The 19,211-nt window shown below is 35.2% G+C and overlaps 1 protein-coding gene across 1 annotated transcript in view; it reads right to left on the reverse strand.

The window, feature by feature from the left end:
- Positions 1–11,192: 11,192 nt before the first annotated feature.
- LOC138310897 (alsin-like) overlaps positions 11,193–19,211 on the reverse strand; it is a 46,211-nt gene continuing 38,192 nt past the window's right edge. Inside the window, exons 30-34 of the mRNA XM_069252223.1 lie at positions 18,764–18,809; positions 18,157–18,218; positions 16,970–17,033; positions 15,672–15,854; positions 11,193–14,677 (exon numbers count right to left, since the gene is read on the reverse strand). Of these exons, the coding sequence (XP_069108324.1) occupies positions 14,633–14,677; positions 15,672–15,854; positions 16,970–17,033; positions 18,157–18,218; positions 18,764–18,809 (400 nt within the window). The 3' untranslated portion in view covers positions 11,193–14,632. The remainder of the gene's footprint in view (positions 14,678–15,671; positions 15,855–16,969; positions 17,034–18,156; positions 18,219–18,763; positions 18,810–19,211) is intronic.

The following is a 19,211-nucleotide window of genomic DNA, read 5'->3' on the forward strand; positions in this document are numbered from 1 at the left end:
TGCATGTTGTTCGGCAACAATTAAAACCCCTACAGACCAATTTCCATTGAGATCGGAGACCGAAACCTTATATTTATATGTGCCGTAACTGGGCGAAAATTTTGACATGCTATTTTTCCATCGTTAATCTATTAAAAACCATAAGGTTTGATGAATAAAGATGTAAAAATCATTCAAATGGCTTCAGATGACTTTTAAACGTTAGTTATAACACAGAAATTTTGTACTGTAAAATTGTTGTTTTTATGCCTTAAATATGTTTACATGGAAACATACCTGCAGAAATCACTTTACAATTACTAATAACATTGTAAAAATGTGTAATGTAATTGTAGACCACAATTTGGCTTCAAGGTCTGACCGTATGTACTCATTTCACTTCTCTATTGATGTAAATAAATGATTTTTGGCACTGTCCTTCCCCACTGTTGTTTCACACCAAATATGGATGAAATCCATCTAAGGATGAAGGAGAATTATGATTTTAAAGCTTAAATTAAGAAAAATTGCCCTTTTGGGGCCCTGCCCATCTGCCCCTAGGGGTGGGACCTATCTCATTTATATAAAATATGATCGTCCTTCCCCAATGATGTTTCAAACCAAATATGGCTGAAATCCATCCGAGAATGAAGGAGGAGTAGGATTTTAAAGCTTCAATTAAGAAAATTTGCCCTTTTGGGGCCTCACCCCTCAGCCCCTAGGGGTTGGACAAGGCTCATTTATATAAAATATGATTGTCCTTCCCCCAATGATGTTTCACACTAAATATGGATGTAATCCATTCAAGGGTTAAGGAGGAGTAGGCTTTTGTATAAATAGTCTTACGCACGACGCACGGCGCACGACGACGGACGAAACACGATGACAATAGGTCATCCTGACCTTCGGTCAGATGACCTGAAAAACTATTCCATTTCAATAAGTATTCTTTGCAGAAATAAACATGGCGTGTTCCGTTGTTAGTATGTGACTGACTGGGGTGTGCTGTTCTTTGTCTTGCATCATGTTTCAGTGAGATAACAATATTAGCTTCACTATTACCAAGAGTCACAACTCGAACATACTGCAGTCTCCCAAAACAAGAACGTACTTCTCACACGCTACACGCTCATGGGACATCAATTCTTATCAACCAATATATAAGTTCTTTTTACAATTTCTTTATCTGTACCTTAATATTTTGCTAAGAATAATTATTGTTTTTATATCGCAAAGCCAAATTTCTCTTTCAAATATTCCAAATGCGTTGCAATTGTTGATAAAATCATAAGATTAAATAGTTACAAATATTGTAATCTAACAATAGGTGAATATTCGATCCCTTTTTTCACTTTCTTTTTTATCTTCTAAATATACCAAAAGTAAATTTTTGTTCATTGTTTTGTAAAATAGCGAAATACCATCGTATGTCACGGATAAAAGTGACAAGTAGTCAAATAACTTATATATCATTTAATTTGTTTTCCATATTGGACATCTGCGACAAAACACCTGTGCGCGAATTTGAACTAATGTACATACATCTTATTACATGTATAAGTACATTTTTGTAGATCCGGCCTTCGGCTTCCACTTGCCTAAGGGTAAATTGCGCTCCATTGTGCTATATAGTTTAATATTTGTCTACTTTGTCCCGCATTACTGTTCGTGTCATATTATGTAATCGTGTTCGTTTTGTATGTCTTTATAAAGGGGCAGATCGCCTCGAAAATTTGACAATTTTGTTTTGTCCACACGGTTGGAATTACTTCCTTGTCCCATATTTACCGTTTAAATTTTATGTGCCGTAACTAGGCGAATATTTTGGCATGTTAATTTTCATTAATCTATTAAAAATCATAAGGTTTGATGAATTAAGCCGTGAAAATCATTTAAATGCCTTCAGACGCCTAATGTTAGTTACAACACAGAAATCATGTACCGTAAATTATTCTTTTTATGCCTTCCCTGCAGAAATCACTTTACAATTACCAATAATACTGTACAAATGTGACATGAAATTGCTGACAACAATTTTGCTGCATGGTCTGACAGTAGGAACTAATTTCGCTTCACTACAGATGTATACATAATGATTTTTGGCAGTGCTGCTAAAAATCATTTTCCGCTCTTATTGGTATTTGTAAAATTAAAGTCAATACTTTGAAAGTACTGTAATTTTCAAAATGTTAGTAACGTTTGGTAATGAATAACATAATAAAAGCTTAACTTATCTTATTCGTGAGTATGAAAAACACAGCACATATAACTTTAAGTTAAGGGATTTATGAAACTGGACCCTGGTTACCATTGCGATATGTGTACTCTAGCTATTGTAAAACGGTATACTCACACAGCAGAGATGTGAAAGAAACAATAAACTTGAATAACACTTTTCCCTAGTGATGGTATACATATTCTCCTCCTATAGCTCACCCGCAGTGTATCTCTGAGATGATGCGTGGCGAATAACCAGGAGTTAAATGAACACCACAGAGGCAACACGTGTAGTAACAGAACACGACAAGATACAATCGGCAGTGTTATCAAAAGTTTTCAATACAATCTGTCATAATAGTTGAAATTATTTCGTTTTTCCTTTCGTTTTCGCACCATATATAAATTCCTGCGGAAACTTAAACAGTATTACCAAGAATATTTGGGCACCACATCGCAAAATAGACACTTTACAACTTTAGATGTGGTTTTCGGTATACTCCAATATTAATTAACGAAGCGACAAATACTTACAACTAGAATTCTTATCTATCTGATTAATCAACTCGGGCTCGGTTGACAATATATGAATATGTATTTCAGGTGTAAAACATGTTTTTGATAGCAACATACTGTCACTTAAACGTCCATCACATATGTTGTTGATGTTAAATAATGAATGTAAGCCTACGCATACAAACTATCTTCATTGCTTCTTCAGCCTTTCTTTTAGTGAGTTCTAATCCGCGAGGTTAAACATAGAGACAGCGTGACATTGTATAGATTTTCCTTCAACGGCAAATGTGGCCCTCTATTTTTATCAACAACAAAGTGATCCTCTATATAAACGACAGAGGTGATGTGGTCCTCTATTTCTATCAACGACAAACAAAGTGGTCCTCTATTTATATAAACGACAGAGGTGATGTGGTCCTCTATTTCTATCAACAACAAAGTGATCCTCTATTTCCATAAACGACAGAGGTGATGTGGTCCTCTATTTCTATCAACAACAAACAAAGTGATACTCTATTTATATAAACGACAGAGATGATGTGGTCCTCTATTTCCATAAACGACACAGGTGGTGTGGTCCTCTATTTCTATCAACAACTGAGGCAATGTGGTCCTCTAATTTTTGTCAACAACAAACGATGTGGGCCACTATTTCTATCAACGACAAACGATGTGGTCATCTATTTTCTATCAACGACAAACGATGTGGTCCTCTATTTCTAACAACGACGGAGGTTTATTTCCATTTCCATCAACGTCAAAACTGTGACACATTTTGTTCTGCCAATGACACTTAAAGGCGATATAAACTCTCTTCTCTCTAATGGGAATGACTACTTCAAATGAACTGTTACACACATAACAATTTAAACACATATATAGCCGAATTTAAGATAGGAGTAGACGAATGAATAAACAACACGTCCATAGTCACGCATTATTATTTTCTAAATGATTATTGTAACATCTTGTTAATGTTTCCAAGGCCACAGATCCACCAGATCATAAAATATTCCATTAATAAACTGTGTAAGGAGTGATCTTGCTGCTGAAGAAGCATATACACAAGGAAACATCTGTTGTATAATGTACATATTGTACAATTTCTCCGCATACCAACTCAGTAGGGGTTGGTAAGGCCCTAATAGCTTCAACAATTTCTTTTGGTCGGCTTTACACCTTTGTCCGTAATCATAAAGCCAAGATATTCCGTCTCTTCTCTTGAAGAAAGTGCATTTTTAAGCTTTAGTTTGAGTCCATGTTGTCTTAATTTGTTGAAGGACTATCTGTAAGTGTTTCAGGTGTTCTTCAGCTGTCCTACTGTAAATTATGACATGCAGTCAAGGTAATGCCGTGGCGAATTGTTCATCATCCTTGTTAATACAATATTCATCAATTCTTGGGAAGGACTAGGGCAGGGGCGTTACAGTAGTCCGCAAGGCCATTCTGTTCGAACTGGAATTAGTCCCTTTGTGACAGGCAAAAGCTGTTCTCTTTTGTTTTACCTTTCCTCGTCGAGTTCTACTTGCCAATATCCACTTTTCAAATCTAATGTAGTGAAATGTTTTGTGTGTCCTAGGAGGTCAAAATGTCATCTATCAAAGGAAGGAGGTACTGACAATCAGGGGGGTAACGATCTTATTTAAACTCCTTAAAATCTACACACCATTTCTCGTCACTTCCATTTTCTTATCAACTTACCACTAAGCCTAAAACTCCAGGACTTCTAGTTCCTATCTATGACCTTTGCCTTTAACATTCTCGTCAATGGGCTTCGTCCTACTACTTGACGTTTCTTCAGGGGTGTCCTGTAAGGTCGGTTCTTAATTGGTTTGTGATCTCTGTTTCTATATGCATCTTAACTGTCTTTGTATGTCCAAGCTGAGAAATCCTTTTTGGCGAATAGATCCTTGTTTCTTTCTTAATATCTTTAGTGTCTCAGCACTGTACTCGTCTGGTACATCTACCTCCTTAAAAGTTTTCTTCGTCTTTGTCATCGTCTTTTGTCGCAGTTATACTTGAAATGTTCTTTAGTCTTCTTAAGGCCTGTGCTTTGCCTACTACACTTCCTCGTTTTAGGTTAAATCGTCCTGTGTTGTTTGGTTATGTATCAAGATTAGGTATCTTGCGAGGGTTCGTGACCTTTGTTACACGTTTGTAAGGTCAAACCGGTTCCATCATATATACAAGTGTCATTTTGCTGATATCTCTAAGAGCTTTGATCCTGGTATCTTAAAAGTTCTTGGGAGTCTTACCTGACATACCGTTGCGTTTGCGGTAACTTAAACAATGTCTTGGGGTGGTCCTTATTATTGAGGCAATATGTATGTCTTCCTCTAATTGAACATAGGTCTTACCTATACGCCATACACTTGCAAGGTCATAAAATACATTCTAACGCCATTTTGTTTAAGAAATCTAAACCAAGGATGCAGTTTCTGTTTCATGCCTTCAACAAGACATAAAATTTATGTCTTAAGGTCAAATGTCTTATTTGAAATGAAATGTCTGCTTGAACCTATTACCTTGAGCGGTGTACTGCTGATACGGATTGGAGAGCCATGCTTTCTTTTCTTAGTCGTGGTTTTATTCGGTAACATCTTAAAAAATCCTATTGCTGATTATGGAAACCTCAGCACCTGTGTCTAAGAGAGCTCTTAATTTTTTGTTTACCTATTTTTTATCACAGTTGTTACTTGGGTTACCCGATATTTCTATTTTCTTAGACACATGCTTCTTATTTCTTTTTAACCTCGCCCCATCGGTTTCCTTATGAAGCGAGGTCATTAGTTTAACGGCCTACCTTTTCTTTTTAATTGGGGGACAGTTCTTTCTTATGTGACCTTCTTCATTACATTGAAAACATCTTAATTTTGATCTTTGTTTATTTGCGACCTAATGAATGCACTTGTGGGGGGGTTTGAGGTTATGCACTCTGTTACCATGTACTTATACGACCTATTTTGAGTTTGGTTACTGATATCATGCCTATTGTCTGAAATACCTATTTCTAGGGGCTCTAATTAGGGTGGTCTTGTCTGCCTCTGATGTTATTTCCTAAAACTTATTTACTGTCTTGTACTGTCGCGTGGTTCTATATCTTATGATATTGTTTTGTTTTACATTTATAACACTGTCTCTGTCTGGTGTGGTCAATGTCCATTGGTTCTTCTCGCCTCGTGTTAGTTTCGTTATGTCTATAGGTTAAAGTGTGTGTCTTGGTAGGGGCTACTGAGGGTCATATACATGTTCCTGTTCTTGGCCTTAAGAGCATGTCATTATCATTATTCATGTCTTGGTCTAGATTGAACCTTTTCCTAAGGTTCTGTTCGCGCATAGCTATATCGTACCGCCCTCTCTAATGTGTTCTGGGTCCTCGCGCATAAACCTTCATCTTAAACATAGTCGAAATGCAACCCATCACAAAAAGGCGTTAACTAATTGTTTTGAACGATGCCCTTTTCACATTCCTGGGCATCAGGATACGCGTCCTTCTGCTACTTGCAGGAGTCGTTCAACGTATATCTGGACGCTTTCGTCCTGTTTCACCACCCCCCCCCCCCCCCCTCTATTTCTGTATCGTTTTACGTAATAAGGCCATAGCTTGATGCGAAGCTGTTATGTCAGCGAATCTTTGTTTGAGGAGTTTCTTAAGGTCCTCCTCAAGACAGATCTCCCTCTATAAATCGTCTAAATATCGTTTGATAAAATAACCCTACTGAACCTACACTTGTTTGATACCGCTATTTTAGGGGATTTCCTTGTCATCTAGCCCTACTAATTTCGCGTATTTTTCTATTTCTTTTATCCAGGTCTTGAATTTAGTGGGGGTCACCCTCAAATGACCTAACGATACCTGGAAAACTTCCCTGTGCTACTGTCATAGCTGCAGGAGAAGTTCTTAAAAATGTTGTGCCATGTTTCTGAACACTACCTCACTATCGTCCTGAGCAAATATTTGATCTGTGGGCATATTTTTTTTATTTTGTTCTGTCTGTGTTAGACCTGCCATACGCTCAGTTAATTGGGCCATGTCTACATCTAAATTGAGAGACATATTTTTTTTTTTTTTTTTTTTTTTTTAATTTATTGCCAAAAAATATGCTATACTGACCAGTACCTGGTTTCTAAACTACCAAAACTATACCATAAATACCTAAACAACATTAATAATGGTCAGCTAATAGAGGTTACTAATCAAAGTAGAGAAATTTCGCTTACCTTTAGCCCGTCTGTTTCTTCGTATTAAAGGTTCTTTTCTTTTCTTCTTTATATTGAAGATCCTATGGTCACACAGCACCAATTAACATAACTCTCTTACCCACCTTGTCGTCCTATGGATGGCTGTGTTGGTCGAAATGACGACAAGGTGGTAGGGTAGAAGCTTTGTTGACGGCTTTTATTCAAAGTGTAAGACAAGAGTTCTCACTTTCTCTCTCTCTCAAAGGTGTGCCTAGACGGAGGCGGGTGACCGAGGTGTATGTGTGGCGGAAGTAACCCAGTCTCAGTCTTTATTCCCCGTCTGATGTCGTCTAATTTCAGTCTAGTTTCAGGCACTAAGTTTCCAGTCTCTCAGTCTAGTTTCCGTCTCTAGTTTTCAGTCTCCGGCTTGTTTCAGTATGACTGGTTCCCTATAGCGGGCCCTCTAATGTATAATGATATGGGTACTTGACTGCGGTACACGTAGCCGGTGGGACACATGCTTTGCCCCAATGGTTACCCACATCAATATAAGACTGTTCAAAATTTACTAATTTTTTTAATTCAGAATACAGCCTTACCGGCGCCAGATGCAGGCTTAACAAAATAGAAAATGTTTTTGATTTCTAGAAACTGGACTTGGTTTGAGGCTGGACAGAACCGCCTGAATAATGCACATTTTTGCTTCAATATATACTGCGCAGTTTAAACAGTGTGTGGACCACGTGATGTCCTGTCATTCCTTCCAGAACATTCCACGTAGTCCCTACCATACCCATACAATATTTTGTAACAATTAACTAATAAATTTGGTCACCTAGTTTAACACGTGCATAGGACGTGCAACGTTCCCTGTTCATGGCTTTCCTCAAATGTAGTCGCTATAAGTATGGTACCGTAACATTTTACTGTTAGTTCGGTCACCTAGTTTGGTCATGCCTTAAAACAACAACCTTCCAAGGCCACAGATCCACATGGTTGGTATTAAAATAAATATTATTGTATTCTTATAATAAAATACACTATAATTTAATCAGCCCCCGCATCCCACAATTAACCATACTTCTGAGTCATTCAAATACCTCCACTTCCCTGTTTACCTACGGGCATATTCAAATAACATCTATTGTTGTATACTAGCCTGTGTCACATCGGTTTAACACTGTAATAACAAACAATTTCTCCGGCCTACAGATCCACTCCAGATTCATAAAATATTCCATTAATATCTCCGCATACCAACTCAAGTTCTATATGCATATCAAAGAACATGTACAGTGCATGTGTTTTATACTCCGTATTTCAGTTAAAATTAACTACTATTGCATTATCAACAAGAAAACGTTAAATTGGCTTTCCCTGAAACCATGTTAAAAATTTTGTGGGAATGTTGATATATCAAATATGGTTTTAGTGATAATATAATTCAATTTCAATTTGAAAGATACTCCATCGCCGACAGAGCATACACGATACTAACCAATTGAAAAATAATTGTTGTTTAATCATAATTTATTTTACTTCTGGTGCATGCACAATCAGTACTTCAATCCATATAGGAACTAGTATCATGATGTATCATGACACAACTATTTATTTTTTAATATTTTATCTTGAAGTCAAATAATAAATTCAAGCTATTCAATTGTAATGGTGTAAAGTAAGTACCTTTTGTAACTGAAGAAAAATACTCAATCGTCTGCTCCAGTTTTTGAGTGAAAAAATACAATTTATCAGCGATGGAGCATCTTTAATGTCACAGTTCACACCAGTTTGTCTACAACTGTTGTTAACGACTTATCATCCCTAAGTTCCAATCTGGCTTCACTACGAATACACTGTGTAGACGAATGGATATGGCTGGCTTAAACCTCTTTTTAGCCCAAGACTAATATAATGTTACATGTAACATTCTTTTTCCCCCATACTTAAACGAAACATGATGAAAATACAGTTATATAGAAACATTTCCAAAGCGACGCCATCATAGGAATGTCGTATTGCGTCAAATTCAATGACGTCGTCGACAAAAGACACCGCATGTAATAATGACGTCACGTCAATGTCTAGCGCGTTTGAGCAGTCTTATCCCTACCCCGGTAAAAAACAGAGTTATCTTTCCCTAGCAACACTGTTAAGTATGGGAGAAAATATCTTACCTCACTTAGACATGATCCACTGCATGCATGGTCGTTGTTTTATGTTAGTACTATTTTTAGACAGCATCTTTCATTTTGATGCCTCGATGATCGATGTACTGACGATTCCCTTCTCCAACCTCTGTAATGGTGTTACGTTGTTACTAACAGCAGATCACAGGTGAATCCCTAGCTAGTCGTAGTTTTGGATGACGTACCCTTTCCTGGCTATGTTACTGGTCTAAAGTTCTATCTATTTACTTAGTTAAAAAGTTGAACAGATTTGCAAGGTCAAACCATACCCATGGATAACTTTCGTCTCCCTGACCAGTTGACTTAACACAATCGACAAACAAGATATAAGAGGGATTTTGACGTCTACATTTCTGTATTTGCATATAACAGAGGTATCGATCCTTGCAGGAAGGCATTGCACGTAGCGTAATACTGTTATGATGATGGTGGACAAACCCTCGTTGAAAGTTACATTTCATTCTCAGATCTACTAAAGATTGTTCCTTCGGCAAAAGTGTCCTAAATGTCCTAATCATTTGGAATTGTGCTTTGGAGCAATAGCGGACATCCTGATCGTATCTTCCCTCTTAAAGTTTCTCAATACCAGTTTCCATTTGGTCCTGGTGATAAGGTTGCCTATGCCTTCTTCATAATTTACTTGTCGGCTGGATTCTATCATTTGGTCCAAGAGGTTCACTCAGGTTTTCATATCTATGTGTCAAGGAAGGTCTATGTTCTGTTACTGCATGATCGTTTCCTTGCCATCACTGATGTAGTGATATTGCAGGGATTTACTTTTGATGCGTCAATTGTCATAGTCTTTTGTTGGTCCTCTCTGCTCTTCTGGAATCTTTCAGACAATCCCTCTATACATGCATTGTACAATATTGTTGGTACATCCGCGGCTGGACATATAATGTGGTCGTCCTGTTCCCAGTTCCTTCGTTACTGTAGTTTATCTCCTGTCCATCCTGATCATGTCTTCCACCTGCTGCTGCATGCACTTCATCCTTGCTCGATCTGTTCACAGGCCCTTCACACTCTCGCTGCCCCAGCCATCTCTTACGTCAAAGTTTTTAGAATACGTATACATCGTAAGACCACGAGGGTGCTTCTTAGTACCCATCTTCAGAATACGTATACATCGTATAGTGCTTATAGAGTATATCATCCGCTCTCCTACAAGACCATGATATTGTTCCTTAGTACCCATCTTCAGAATACGTATACATCGTATAGTGCTTATAGAGTATATCATCCGCTCTCCTACAAGACCATGATATTGTTCCTTAGTACCCATCTTCAGAATACGTATACATCGTATAGTGCTTGTAGAGTATATCATCCGCTCTCCTACAAGACCATGATATTGTTCCTTAGTACTCATCTTAAGAATACTTATACATCGTATAGTCCTTGTAGAGTATATATCATCCGCTCTCTCACAAGACCATGAGGATGTTCCTTAGTACCCATCTTAAGAATACTTATACATCGTATAGTCCTTGTAGAGTATATATCATCCGCTCTCTCACAAGACCATGAGGATGTTCCTTAGTACCCATCTTTAGGATACTTATACATCGTATAGTCATTGTAGAGTATACCCCCTCCGCCACAAGACCATGAGGGTGTTCCTTAGTACCCATCTTTAGGTAGTTTGCTGTAAATGTCTTTCACTAAGATGCCATCTTTGAGTTGCAAACTCTGAATGTCTCATTTACAAAAATGTACTTCGTTCCCAGATGTCATTAGTCCTTTAGACGTGTTCTTTCATTTCTCGGTTAGCAACTAGCTACATTGTAGTCTTTCTAGTAGATTCCACCGTATGTATACATATCATACAGATAGAAAAGTGCTGCGTATATTTGTTGTTACTGTTAGCAAAACGTCACCAGCAGGCTCCCTCCACCTTCAGTCCGTATCCTGGCACTGTAACCGGGTAGTGGCTGAGTATGTATGATTAATCCCTATACTCTCTGACGGTTTCTCGTATGTGTACATAGCAAGTAGCTTTTAGTCAGTGTAATGCCAAAAATTTAGAATACGGTAATTTTAATAAACAAACACAATATATATCAAACTTCTCACTATTCTTAAATTGAAAATAAATCACAAACAGAATGCTTTGAAATAATTGAATTATAATCACAGTTTTTGAAAAAGGTAAAAAAAAATCCTTTTTCATTTGACAAAAAATTCTTATCAAACATGACAACAGCAAAAGACATAAAAAATCTGTTTAAGTTTTTGTTGTATGCGAACGATTTTATTTTTCTGTTTTTATAATCTGTATTAGGATACTATGAAAGGCAAACTTTTTACTGAATCACTCAAAGTAAAATTTTGTTGGAAATCACAATTGGTAGATTTCAAGATATTTCAAATAATTTATTTAACAATCAGATAATATGGCAACATGATTAAAGCAATATAGTGTTATTACTATATTTCAAATATTTATATTAAATTTAATATGTACCAACGTGAAGAAAATAATAAAAGAAAAAAAATACATATGTAAATTGTGACAAATCTACAACATATGAAACGTCACTGGACATTTCATTATCTAGGATTTCATTATATGGTAACAAACAGGTGGTTTTATGATAGTGAAAGCACAAATTGAGTATTTAGTGTTCTGTATGTTCATCAGAGTTATCTGCCCTAGCTTGTGGGTAGATATTTGACTATGAAGTAATGTGTTTACAAGCAAAACATCATCTTTTTCAAAGAACATGAGGTTTGCTCATGAAACAATTGATTCTTATCCACAAGGACAGATAACTTTCTATTATGCAAAGATCTAATAGATTAAAGATGCTCCACCGCTGACAGAGCATAAATGATATTCATCATTTGAACAATAATTGGTGATTAATTATGTATCTAAATGTCATCTTATACATATATATATATATATTAAATAATTTATTTTGCCTTTGGTGCATGTGCAATCAGTACTTCATTCCATATAGGATATAGTTCCACTGATTTTTTTTGGGGTGCAATTAATTATTTTTCATACTTTTAATTTGAATTAAAATTAGAAGCTCAAACTTTTCAATGGTCGTAATGGTGTAAAGTACCGTAAATAACTTTTGTAACTGAAGAAATATACTAAATCATCTGCTCCTGTTTTAGATAGTGGAAAAATACGATTTGTCAGCGGTTGAGCATCTTTAACAAATTTGAATACACATTTTGATAATTTTTTTATTACTTTTTTTGCAATTCCTTGCCTCTGAATTAAATGATTTTCTCTTCATTTTTTTTATAGATTTTTAAAAATATTAATAACAAAACAAAAGCCACAATGAATTACTCCTTTAGATATAAATCATTAACATCGTTAAGAATTAAAGAGGTGCTTTTCCTTACCTATATTTGACATACCAGTAAGAGTCAATAAGACTGGTATAAACCTTTGTATATAATTTTGATATCATTTATACATCATTGCATTTCAATAATTTAAAATCATGATAATCTAGCACCAGAACATAGACAAAGGCAGTGGGCATGGGAATATTTCTTAAAATTGTAAAAGAGCACATGATTTTATGATAAATTTAATCACTGCCTCTGCCAGGATTCGAACTCAGGACCTCACGGTTACGCTAGTTTATTAACTCACCCGAGGGTTACAACATTACTATATAAACATTTCGATCACATCACCAATTGGTTAAAGGGCTCAAAACTTTTATTTTTATTTTTCATTCACAATTTACAATTAAAGGCTCTCTTAGATTGTCTAATTATAATGAATGGAAATTGTAGAAATTTATTTTTGAGAATTCTGAATAACAGCGACAATAAACAAAATTTAACAGGAGAAAAAATAATTTGGTCTAAAATCCTAGTCAAGCTTGAAATAAACTGAAATTGTTTTGTGAAGTATTCATTAGTTTTGATTACATATTCCAGTTAGTAATCAATGTGTAACTTTTATATGGCAAGAATTAGTGATAAATCTGTATACAGTATATTTACATGAAAGATGGAGAATCATCTTAATTCATATATTTCCAAAAAGCAAAGCATACAAATATTGACCCTGAACGAAATGATAAACAAATTGGATTTGTTTTTTGGTATAATTACAATTAAAAGAACAATTATAATAAATCAAGAATTGGCCAAAATACATGATGCATATCTACTATACTATATAATGACAAATGAATAAATGATGTTGAAATCAGTTAATATGACATTTGATCACTATTGGCCATTTTATAACAGAATTTATAGTCATTTCAAAAAAGCTCTTCCTGATCACCCCATGATAATCATACATTATACAAAACATTTGGAAGGAAAATATATTTGTTTTATCATATGAACAGTACAGTCAGTGTGACTATAAACATATTCATCCTTATTGTCACTGTTTTAATTAAAATGTGACAGCCCGTTAGTTTTTCCATTCCCTGTATGTACACATCGAATGATCTCCATTAATTAAAGGTGTATAATTTATATAGTTACCCGAGTCTCTATATAAATGTAAATAAAGTAATTTTGCCTATTGACCGGTCAATAGTTTGATTGTTGACCGTTGGGGAACGTTTGCATGCGTTTATTGTTGACGTCATAATTACTTGTTGACGTCATAAACACCAGGGCACCGGATCAACTCAAATACAGGTATTCTTTTAAAGACAGTCTTTCTCACCAGAAGCTCAGTGATAAGTTGACGATTGTGGTTCAGGAAACAAGACAGTTGTTTCACCCCTTTTCAGTCAACAGTCAAAACTCTTTCCTGAGGTGTTGGGACCAACCTGATGAACTGTTTCCAGAGGCAGGAGGCCGAGGGAAACAGTTTATAGGATTGATCCCAATACCGAGGGCTAAATTTGACTGAAAAGCCATGAAACAACTGTATACTATAAGGTCTACCAAAGAAATTTTTGTCTGCTTGAAATGACATGACATGACCAGGTAACAGATTTTGCCTACTTGGTGTGCGACCCTGTCATCTACCTAAATGGTTCGTCACAAACAATAGAGAAAAATATCACAGATTAAATAATGGATCCTAAATAAGGTAAATATATTCATAACAGCTGTTTTAGTTACACCTCAATAACTGTGGAAACCAGCAAGATCACTTAGTATAACTTCAAATAGTTAGATCCCTCAATAATCAAAACACTTGCATCGATCCTTTGCTCAAACTGTCTGGATTGTGAATTTTCAGAGTGCTGAATTTCATTTACACCTCAATAACTTTAAAAATCAACAAGATAATTTTGTATAACTTCAAGTAATCTGGAGGCTAAATAATCCAAACGCTTGCATCCTTCACTCAAACTGGCTCGATTGTGTGAATTTTTCAGAGTGTTAAATTTCATTTCCTTAGTCAAAAATCAAATCATAACATATTCGTCTGGGTTGTGTTTTATAGACTATTGATATTCAGATTATCATGGGTTCACTTCACTTTGAATTCAACTGGGTCTTGAAGTTATACATGTTTGAGATAAGACTCTCCATGTCTTTTGTAGGAACGCTTCATTTCATTTTCACCCGTTGAGTTGTTAGTCGACATTTGTTCTTCAGTGACTTGGTAGTTTCTCATTCTGTATCTGATAGTAGCAAGCCTGAAAAAATTATAAAATATTTATACATCATACCGTATTTGACCCAATAAGTGCCCCTCTGGCTTCAATTTCATTTCTTTCGAATTAAATGCAGACTGAAAATATGAACACTGAGTTGGTTTCATTATTATAGATTTTTTTTTGTAAAATGATTTATGCCTTACTTTGAGTATAATTTTATGAAGGCTAATCAAAATTTGTTTCTATTGAGCCCCCCTTATTTTGTGTCTATTTTTTAAGTGCTCAGGGAGCTTATTGGGTGGAATATGGTATTTATCATGGGTTAAGAACAACAGAGAATAGTTTGCCTAATATATTTTATAGTAATTTTGCACAATAGAGATACCTGTGTGTTGGTATTGATTGTAACATGATGTGTTTATTGGTGTATAATATCAAATTTTCAGAGAAGCATACTTAAATTCTGCTCTCATTTTTATAATAGTACTAACGATGTCATAATCAAAATTATCAAAGATACTTATCTATCAATCAATATTCTATCATAGTGTCATGCATCCATAAAATTTACAGTCATTCATGAAATATCATAAACAATCAGATTCAAAAGAGATGCTCAGCAAATATTGACACATGGTAAAAATACCGACATGGAAGGGCAGACAACTGTACAAAGGTAAGATGCTAGAACCAGCCATCAAGTTGCACCCTTATAGCCGGTTATTTTGCGGTGAATCTATTATTACAATTTCTCAGGACATTGCTATGATTGCAAAAATTTGATATGCCAAATATTGAGAAATGGTTGAATGATATCTGCCCTAAAATTCATATAGCAAAAATTTAAAATCGTTAATATATATATGAATTTCTCCTTTTTAGATCAAATCACAAAAATTTGGTATGCAAAAATAACTGGTTATGCAGTATTTAGGAAAATATGGTTTTTAACTTTAAATTTGTTTGAAATAGACTACACGTATTATGACCCTAGATGTCAGTATCATAATATCAGAGTGTCGCAGCTACTTACATGAAGCGTCGTAAACATGATCCCTAACTCTCCATTTTCAAGGTGAGGTTCCATCAGATCTTCTATCAAGTGAACCTCTGCCCCTAAATGGCGTATTTTTGAGCGGACTACGACATACTGGAAAACTGGGAAGAGTTCATCCATGCACCACATATGGTCCTCATTCAAGGCCTGTTGCACCGTCTGTAAATATAAATAACCACAGCAACTAAGTCATCATATAAACTTAAAATCTACATGTACTTCAGCATTAACTTGAATGGATTTTTTATGTTATGGAGATATAACACAAAAATATGTATGTACTCTACATGAACAACAAAGCAGTTTATGATAAGAGTATACTCTGATTTTTATATATCTCCATAACATAAAAAATCTATCCGAATTAATCCTTATAATTCAATTTACTTAAGACAATCTCTTCAATATTCAAAATTCATTTTGGGACTCTTTTGTCTTTGAAATCATTACGCCATTATCTCAGCCGATCAGAAGCGACATTACAAACAACAACACCATTTTTTTCGGTTATGGGCTGAAATAGTAAATTTCTAAAGATGCTCCACCGCCGACAGAGCATAACTGATATTCATCATTTGAACAATAATTGGTGTTTAATTGTGTAAATATATGTCTAATTAACACAAAAAATAACATAAAATGATTTATTTTGCCTTTGGTGCATGCGCAATCAGTACTTCATTCCATATAGGATATAGTGCCATGGAATTTTTTCGGGGTGCAATTAATTATTTTTCATATTTTTAACTTGAAGTCATATTAAAAGCTCAAACCTTTCAGTGGTGGTAACCGTGTAAAGTAAGTAACTTTTGTAACTTAAGAAAAATACTTAATCATCTGCTCCTGTTTTTGATAGTGAAAAAATACCGTTTGTCAGCGATGGAGCATCTTTAAGCTAATGAAAATGCTTGTAACAAGCAAAACTGAATTTTTAATTCAGTGAAGAAGTAGACATAAATGAAATATTATTGAAAAGATGATGTGATGCTATCATGTGATAGAAGACAACAAATGCAATCCTGTATGGCTATTCTGTATTTGCATATTTAAGAGTTATCTACCCTTGCAGGTAGGTATTGATTGTGACGTCACATGTTTGCGAGCGTTACATCATTCTTTTCGGAAAAAATGATGTGAATTGTGCTCACAAAATAATGACGTAACAATCAATACCTACTTGAAAGGGAGCTAACACTGTAATATGCAAAGACGGAATACTGAGAAAATTGGAATATAGCCATTGATTCTGCTTGATTAGCACAAGTCTTCCCTACCTTGGATATTTCCAGGAATGTTTGCTGTATCACTTTTAGTTTCTCCTTTGGACTAAATGCCGTGCTGAAATACACAAAAAAAACCTTTCAGGCATTGCAAAATTTTGGAATCACAGACGTTATTTTACTCTTAGATTCGTTAAAATACCATAAACAATTTCAATCAAGTTTTGTAACTATGATTAAAAACATTCAGAAACATAAAAATTTGTGGAATTTTCATCCCCCGCTTTCAGTACATATTGTAGGTAAACATTATTGAGGTTAAGATTTAACCTTGGTTGAAACATGAAAAAATAATCTAAAGTCTTATTCAGAAGTAAGATGTGTAAAATAATGTCTGCTGAAAGTGACTATTAAACTTGGCTGAGCTCTTAAGGCATTTAACTTTGATACTAACTTTTAAGAAAATCAGTTTACATTTGTTACAATTATTGCACAGGGAATGGCAGAAAATGATGTTTTTAGTACATCAAAGGGCCATAACTCCACTACATAATGTCTGACAACAGTGGCAATCGAACTTGGCCAAGCCCTTAAGGCATTTGACCTTGTTATCAATTTTGAAGAAAATTGGTTAATATTTATTAGAGCTATTGCAGGGAAATGGCAGAAAATGCCTTTTACTTATTAAATCAAAGGGTTATAACTCTGCTAAATAAGGTCTTTTGCAAGTGGCGATCGAACTTGGCCAAGTCCATAAGGCATTTAACCTTGTTACTTAGCTTGAAGAAAATCGGTTTTTACTTGTTACACTTATTGCACGGAAATGGCAGAAAATGATGGTTTTAGTAATTGAAAGGGCCATAACTCCGCTAAATAAGGTCCATCGACAGTCACGATCAAACTTGGCCGAACCCTTCAGGCATTTAACCCTGTCACCAAGAAAATCGGTTTACATTTGTTACAGTTATTGCACGGACACGAAGTGTTACAGACAGACGGACAGACAGACAGACAGACGGACAAATCCAAAATAATATCCCCCGTTTAAGAGAAAGTGGGGGATTAAAAAAAGAAAGAAGATAAGAGCAGACCCAATAGTCAGGAAATCTATCCTCCTTTGGCAGGGAATGGATGGGCGTGAGATGTCAAAGTAGTGGAAGAGTGTGAGAATCCGAAGTGACATTTAGATAATGTTATACATTTTGTAACCAATTTTAAAAACATATAAGTTGAGCACCTACCTGATCTGCTGTAAGGTATCAACAGATGATAGGTAACAGTGATCACGGAGGCTGGACAATCGCTGTAAAACAAACATTCTAAATATAACAATGATCACGGAGGCTGGACAATCGCTGTAAAACAAACATTCTAAATATAACAATGATCACGGAGGCTGGACAATCGTTGTAACACAAACATTCTTAATGTAACAGTGATTAAGGAGACTAGACAATCACTGTAAATCAAACATTCTAAATGTAACAATGATCATGGAGGCTGGACAATCGCCATAGAAATTGACATTCTAAATGAAATGTTGATCATGGAGGCTGGACAATCACTGTACATTGTAAAACAAACATTCTAAATGTAAAAGGGATCACGAAGGCGGGACAGTTGCTGTAAAACTAACATTCTAAATGTATAACTGTGATCATGTACATTTACGGAGGCTGGACAATTGCTCTAATCTGATTAGTAGGTAATGAGATTACTTAATAGGTCTACATGTAACAAAGCAGTTAATTAACTTGGTAAACTCAAACTAGTATAGTAATGTAACTTGAAAACTCTAATCAACCAACTAGCATGTTTGAATTAATCAGATATAAATCCAATATTTACCTTTCGTTTATCCTGGAACATGGTCTCCTCTATCAGCCAGAATCGCCTGTAAAGAAATGATGATAAAAAGTTATCTCCCTTGTTTTCAGTAACACATTACCTCCCTTGATTTCAGTAACAAATTATCTCCCTTGTTTTGATGGTAAGTTTTGGGCAGAAATGAATGTCAAGGACAAAATTGCTTTTCTTTCTATCTAAGAAATTAAAATACCATAACAAAACATTGTTCCTTTAAGGATGCTCCACCACTGACAAATGGTATTCTTTCTCTATGAAAAACAGGAGCTGACAAATAAGGTTTTTCCTTCAGTTACAAAAGTAACTTACTTTACACCATTACCACCATTGAAAAGTCTGAGCTTCTAATTTTACTTCCAGATGAAAATATAAAAAATATTCAATTGCATCCCGATAAAATTCTGTGGCATTATGTCCTATATGGAATGTT

The sequence above is a fragment of the Argopecten irradians genome, chromosome 16, assembly GCF_041381155.1.
Source record: "Argopecten irradians isolate NY chromosome 16, Ai_NY, whole genome shotgun sequence".
In the NCBI taxonomy this organism is placed as follows: Eukaryota; Metazoa; Mollusca; class Bivalvia; order Pectinida; family Pectinidae; genus Argopecten; species Argopecten irradians.